This window comes from Leptidea sinapis, chromosome 18, assembly GCF_905404315.1.
Source record: "Leptidea sinapis chromosome 18, ilLepSina1.1, whole genome shotgun sequence".
Classification (NCBI taxonomy): Eukaryota; Metazoa; Arthropoda; class Insecta; order Lepidoptera; family Pieridae; genus Leptidea; species Leptidea sinapis.
This window is the reverse complement of record NC_066282.1, coordinates 9939208-9946604: the sequence shown is the minus strand read 5'-3', so window position 1 is coordinate 9946604 and position 7397 is coordinate 9939208. Positions and strand designations below refer to the sequence as shown.

At 31.4% G+C, this 7397-nt stretch overlaps 1 protein-coding gene across 1 annotated transcript in view; it reads right to left on the bottom strand.

Annotated features, from left to right (window-relative positions):
- Positions 1-4197: 4197 nt before the first annotated feature.
- Positions 4198-7397, bottom strand: part of LOC126969555 (putative inorganic phosphate cotransporter) — a 36194-nt gene continuing 32994 nt past the window's right edge. Inside the window, exon 10 of the mRNA XM_050815071.1 lies at positions 4198-6209. Coding sequence (XP_050671028.1) covers positions 5979-6209 — 231 coding nt within the window. The 3' untranslated portion in view covers positions 4198-5978. The remainder of the gene's footprint in view (positions 6210-7397) is intronic.

Sequence of the window (7397 nt, the reverse complement as noted above, 5' to 3'; positions counted from 1 at the left end):
TAAATTTTCAACCCTCTACAATCAACCCCTATTTTTGGATCGCGATTTTTATATTATTCTGTTACATGCACAAATCCGCTATAGCCTTACAAGATAGCAATGGATCAATACTTACAATAATTATTGTAGTACGATAAATTTGGTAGGTCTGAGAATCGGTTGCATCTACTTTTTACACCTCAAAAAAAATTTTTTATTACTTTATATAGCAATACAACGTTTGCTGGGTCAGCTAGTATTATATAAAATTCTCGTGTCCCAGTGTTTGTTGCATACAACTTTAAATTTTTCACCCGTCTACGATCAACACCTATTATCGCGATTTTAATATTATTCTATTCCATACACAGATACGCAATTGTTGCAAGATGGAAATGGAATATGATGATTATTGTAGTACGATAAATGTTATGTACGATATATTTTGTAGGTCTGACAATCAGTCGTCATCAATTTTTATACCCCAAAAATTTTAGTTATTGATTTCTAAGCTATTTCATAGCTTCTATCGCGGGCCTTGAGCGTGGAGACCAAATCCAGAAATTCCGTAACGAAAATAACCTAACACTTACTTACTTGATGTATACATCGCGTTTTTTTTATTTTTATTATTATGATAAGCATTTTTATTTAATTTCACCTGTCCCGTTGTCTGTCTGTAATCAAATCTTGCAAGTTAAATTTTACTCACTATAATATATAATTAATTATAATTGCATAAGTTGATAAAAAAATGCTATACATTAGCCTTACCGCGGCAGTCACCGAGTGCCACATGTCTATTTTTTTATCACTTTTTATGGCAATACAACGTTTGCTGGGTCAGCTAGTGATACTATAATATTATTAAGTATATAAGTGTCAGTTATCTCATAAGAAATTAGCACTTATAACATTTAGGTTACCTTAAACTTCAAATTTCACTTCAAAAATTGATTTTAGATAATATCTTAATACACAGTTATATAAAATCCTATAGGGCACTTTCCACTGTACTAAACCCAAAAAATTTTGTCTAATAGCAAAGAAAAATAAATAAAAAACAGCTGTTCTTGCTATTTCATCACTATGTATCACTAGGGAGTAGGTAGGTACAGAGGCAAAGCTTCTTAAGAGCGGCCAAAATTGTTACTTATTTTAGTAGGGTTATCACAAAAATTGAAATGATTTAACACAATTAATAATCATTATTTTTTAACCGAAATTAAATTTACATACAATCTTTCGCGTCCTTGATACTAACTAATAAGGAAAGCTCCTTATAAGCCTCGTAGGGTGACAATCATCACTATTGAAGAGATAATCGTGGCTGCAGTGTCAGATTATGTATATTATATTATTGCATCATCACCGAAGTTTTGGAGGTATACAAAATTTTAGTTCAATTAGTGTTATAAACGTTACTTGAAATATTTGAACTTAAACAAATACCTACATAGTCATTTACCAACCAACCCACACACTAGTGTTAAGTAAAACCTTGCAATAATAATAAAATGGTGAAATCATACCGTGATGTAGTCTCTTCCCATAACTAAAAGGGTCAAACAAATATAAATATCAAATATTTATTATAGTCCTTAGGACAGTTAAAATATGTTTTATATTTTCTCGTAATATTCATGCATACAGTACAGTAGACCACCACAGTAAATATATAATATCACTTTTTATGTTAAAATATTAAAGCTTGCAATTAATAAAACAATATGGTGGGTCGTGCTAATCCTGAGATTAACTGGCTGTGCGATCGTCAACCGTTTCGCCGTGTTCGCAACAAGCGGCCAGTGGACACTCACACATGCCCCAGATCATTGTTGTAGTGCAACCATTTCGCGTTGTTGTATGAAGCTTTCTCTTTGTACCTGTTTTATTTACTCATGTGCTAGGGTTGCGAGTTTATAACATATTATTTTTATTTGAATGGTATTACTTACTATATCTTACCTGAGTAGTAATAAAATAACAAATTAATGATTTATTTAATATCTCTTTTACTATTAAAAGTGGAGAATGTTTGTTTGGCCCTATCACCAGAACAAGTAAGCTATTACAATTTAAAATAATGTAGTAAATTTGCGCGCTAAAACGTTGCTCAATTATTTTAAATATTCAACTATATATATAGTTACAGCGACATGCTAACTACGACATGTTATTTTACTAGTTACGACATGCTAACAATATTGTATTTATATACAAATATATTAATTACATAAAAATACGGTCATTTAGTATGGTATCATGAGTTCAAGATGATTTCTACGCTATTGTCATTAAGTTGGCTTGAAATGCGAAGTTAAGTTTGCCCATATTATAGTTAAGAAAATTAAAAATTTTAAGAAGATTTTTCTTCTAATAATGCTAGTTATCCGAAGTAAATAATGTTAATGTCAGTTACGTTTTCCTGCGTAAAAACACTTTCAGAAATATTTTATTCAAATAATATTTTATAATATAATGAGAGAGTACGGTCTATTCTTCCACGGCCCTTTCATCCTCGAGTTGTCTGTATATGACAGGTGATTTTCATTTTCATATGGGCTATTACATTCTCCGTAATTGACTTTACTATTACTATTACGTACTAACATATGCTTTTAATAATATTTAGTTATATTAATGTATTCAATTAAATAAATTATTCTAAAACTTATAACCTTATTCTTCAAATATACTATTTAATGTATATGTAATATAACTTTTTTAATAAGAGCCACAAAGCCACACTCCATAAATGATATATGTATTTCAATTATAATATCAACTCTCTAACTCAAAATTACATAAAATAAATCAAAACCACTCGTTGATTATTTACTTTTGAATATTTTCATAAGTAGAAAACTCTGAATCAAGAATTATTTCATGCTCCTAATGAGGCTTCCACTTACAAAGGTTCTAATGCTGTTTAATTCGAAGCAGATATTATAATCGATCTCTTTTCCTGTCGTTGCCATATCGGGGGTCCCTCAAGGATCCATCCTAGGACCATAACTATTTTTTCTCTTCATGTATGATATCTCATCTTGTTTTAAACATTGCATATTTTTATATGCAGCTGACTAAAAGATAAACTCCTGTGTTTGGGATCAAAATAATATAAAATTAATACCATCTGAATTGATGAGATTTGAAGAATATTTTAAAATCAATATAAAAAAATGTCTATCGCAAATTAAGTTTATAACTTTTACAGTGTGTTAGTTAATACATAAATTTAAAACAATTTAAAATATAAAAAAGCTTATTCGAAGTGGTCTTCATTGGCTACAATACAGTCCTTTAAACGTTGAGGCCAGTTATCAATAGAAGCACGCACTCTTTCCATGGTAAAATTCTTCACTGCCAATCGTACGGATTGTTTTAGGGACTTCAAATTATTATGGCGTTTAGAGCAAGCCGTACTCTCTAAAACTGACCATAAATCATAATCCAGTGTGTTAAGATCGAGACTAGATGATGGCCTTCAGCTCTGATGAAGTCCGAAATGTTCGTTTCCACCCAAGACTGCGTAGATCTAACTTTATGACCCGGCGTCGAGTTTTGCTGGAAGGAACATTCTTGGTTATTAAACATGGTGTTGTTAAGGGGCTCCATTACATTCTCAAAAATGGTATCTTGATACACTTGTGCTGATGTCTTGATACCTTTTTCAAGAAAGTATGGCTCAGTCACTCCTTCATAACTAATACCTAACCAAACCATCACTGAAATGGGATAGTGCCCACGTTGCACTCTGTCGACTAATTGGGAAGCTTCATTAGAGTTTTGAGCATAAATACGGTCCTTTTGTGTGACGTTCGAAGGGTACAAATGTAATTATTTTAGTTCGTTATTAATATTTTGAATGTGTATTTAATTTTTTGTTTATGTTTTTGTCTCCAATAAAAAAGTATAGAAATAAATAAATTTACATAATAAAATGCGTCCAAGCACCAGAAGCCATTCATTGTTCCCCGCGCATTGAGTTAGGGATGGGCGGCCATTTTGGTGACATCAGAACAGAATGCATTCTGTCCTCACGCAGACGTCAAGATGACACTGTTTCGTTACAACTTGCTAGGGTTATACACAACCATGACATGAGGATGCAATCATTAATAAGAATGGACATTAATTAAACATTTTAATACATTTGAGTTCTAATAATAAATTTGAAAATTATGGTAAAATTTATAAAGTAAAACAATTAGGAATATTTTAAGCACTTTAATATCTTGAGTATTACATATTATGTAAAAATAACCAAACTTGTAACAGTACAAATATTAACGTACAATTCACATTTTAAAATATGTTTAATCCGATGTTACAATATAAAGAAGATGTTACAATGTAAAGAAAACTAGCAAGAACCAAATAAAAACCACAAGTTTATTAATAAAGAGTTATTAATAAAGTTATCTAATTAGGCTCATGCTGTTATACCAATAAGTTTTTGTACTATTCTTTATGGCTGGATACAGTAAACCTAACTATATAACAGACTTATTCCTATAAGCCTGACTAGAATCTGATAATTATAAGTAGTAACTTAATATTGATGCTACATAAATAATGCTACGCAATATATCTATGATAAATATGAGAGTTTACAAGCTTAAAATTGTCTAATTCTATAAAATTGTTATGTTCAATATACATTAAATTTTCAATTTATCTATCAGCTTATTGCAATTTCATTTTGTCATAATAATTATTAGTGGGAGCTTACAATGTCCGCTCTGCTAGAGTTTCATTAAAGCGATGCGATTAAATTTTGCAATTATGGGCTCTCATTCAAAATATGAAATATTGTCTACTTAATATTTTAGCATACCATTCATTGTGACTATATTTAACATTATCAACAAATGCTCGTGTCATATCATTACTATTCAGTATAAGCGAATAAACAAGACAAATATTTCAGAACTTTTCTTACAATTTTATTGTATGGCTAAAGCAAACCGTCGATATTTTGTGGAAATCTACAATTATTTTAATGTTATGAAATAATTTCTTAAGTTTTTATACCGCTAAGTTTTGTTAGTGTCTCGTTCCAGAGTTCTACGAAACAACAGCTCCTGAGGATGCCTCATGTAAAGGCCAAACACGTGTAACTTCATCAAGTAACCCAGTCGTTTAGTCGAGAGCTCAGCGGTTAGCCGATTAGTATCTGCTAATCCCTAATTCCCAATTTGCATGTAGACTTAGCACTTGAGATATTTATGCATAATATTAAAAAAACTTATGGATTTAAAGGTATAAATATTTAACAGGTACAATAAAATTTATACAAAATATCTATAATCATCAAAATTATCATTGTAAGCTAAATTAAAAATTTATATGGGTTAATAAGGCAATATTCCAACTTTATGATTTTGTGGTGGATTTTAATTCATAATTTATTTTGATTATGACAACATATGTTTTGATCTTAAAGCAATAGGAAAAACACCTTCATCTGTTGATACGAATGAACTTCATTATACAATATTTATAATATAGTCGTAAAAAAAACTATTGCTGAAGAATATTTTATATTAACTAGGCACAACAAATTATTCAAATTCCAAATTTAAGTGCGAGAGCAAACTTCCCAAAAATAATACGAGCACATTCTACCACAAAAACAAAATAGCATCATACAATATGACAATCTCATTATGAACGTATATACCTCTAAATAAGAACTCCACTTAATGTACCTGAGGGTCTATAAATAAATACGGTGCAAATCAAGATTCAGTGATATGATAAACCATTTACTCCAAAATACGAATATAAAGTAATCAATGTAATCATTAAATAACAACTTAATTTTCTTTCAATTACCAATAAGCATTCTTGAGTAGTGACATGTTGCCAATAAGGCTAGCAATACAACTACATATGGCAGTATTTGCTACGAAATTTTAAACCATAATTATAATGCCTTTCTGATACAGCGCTACACAGATCGAACATTTGAATGCATTTCCTAAGTCCTATTAAGAGTCGTCTTCAGTATTTTTCTTACTCGATAGTTTAACAGCCTCTGGTTGTTCGATATTATCCTCTGGTAATAAGGAACCATGCTTCCAATCCGCTGGATATCCAAATTTCCTGACGTCATCCCACCATTGTTGCTCTCCATCTGCCCATATGCAGTAAACGACATTGGTTCCTACCAGCACAGTGAAACAAACCCAGAATGCTGTTCTCCATTGCACGAGGGTTGACTGTAAATTGTTAGTAAGTTTAATAATGGTGACATTATGATCTCTTTATTTAAATAAAATTGTAGTGTTTTTTGGATCCCTTTTATCAGGGTTCCATACCAGAATATATTATTAGGAGTTTGTTTTTCCAGTTTCTCATTGAAATAATTTTATTAGGACTTCGATTTGCACACATATATATATATATATATATTATATATATATATATAATATATATATATAATATATATATATATATTTGTGTTACAATTATTTTGCACCAATGATTTATTTAATAAAATAATTTTACCTCGAGCAAATAAGAAAATACCTGTGAAATTGTGAATGAAATCACATTCAATATTTAAATGGAAAATGTGCTCTGAGCACGAGATAAATTCGATTGCTCACTTGATAAACTTGAATACGATTCACACGCTCCAGTTAATACGATGTGTTTCTATACTGGTATAATTTATATCATGATTCTATCAAAACATCTGCTCTGTTCCAATGAAGTTAAGATAAGTGAGTCAAAGTTAGTGAAATGAGAAAATTTTCCGCTGATGGAAAAATAAATAGAATCTTGAAGCTGGCTCGCGTAGAAATGAGAACAGTTCTCAATGTTAGAACGAATTTGATACTTATATACATGCAGGCGATATCCTTAGGTGAACTTCTCGCGACGCCAAGTATGCCGATACATGCTGTGGCAGTTAGAGGAGTGGCTCGAATTGAGGAGATACCACAAAGGGACACTTTTTAGCGGTGAATACACATACTTGAGTCTTCTCAGATTGAACTGGGCTTAATTTTTGACGGCCTATTCCAAGACTGCATAACATAGTCTTGATTTCTTGTATAAGAATTAGGGACGAGACGAGCTGTACGTTCAGCTGATGGTAATTGATACGCCCTACCCATTGATTTCAGACAAATTTCAGACAAGACAAATGATGATCACCAACTGAGTAACCTTGACGAAAATCGTACTGGCAATCACTGATCATGTGGTGCTCCATTGATTACCTCAAGAGCTGACGGTTGATAATAGACATAACTTCGGAGAAAATGGAGGTAATGGCAAACGCGCGGTGATAAAATGAATCTGAAACTACACCTTTCCTAGGGATCAGATGCACTAAGGTCCAGACACCCAGCTTCTTCGAAACCAATTTGGCTTTGCCTTTTAGATGACTGTGGAATTCG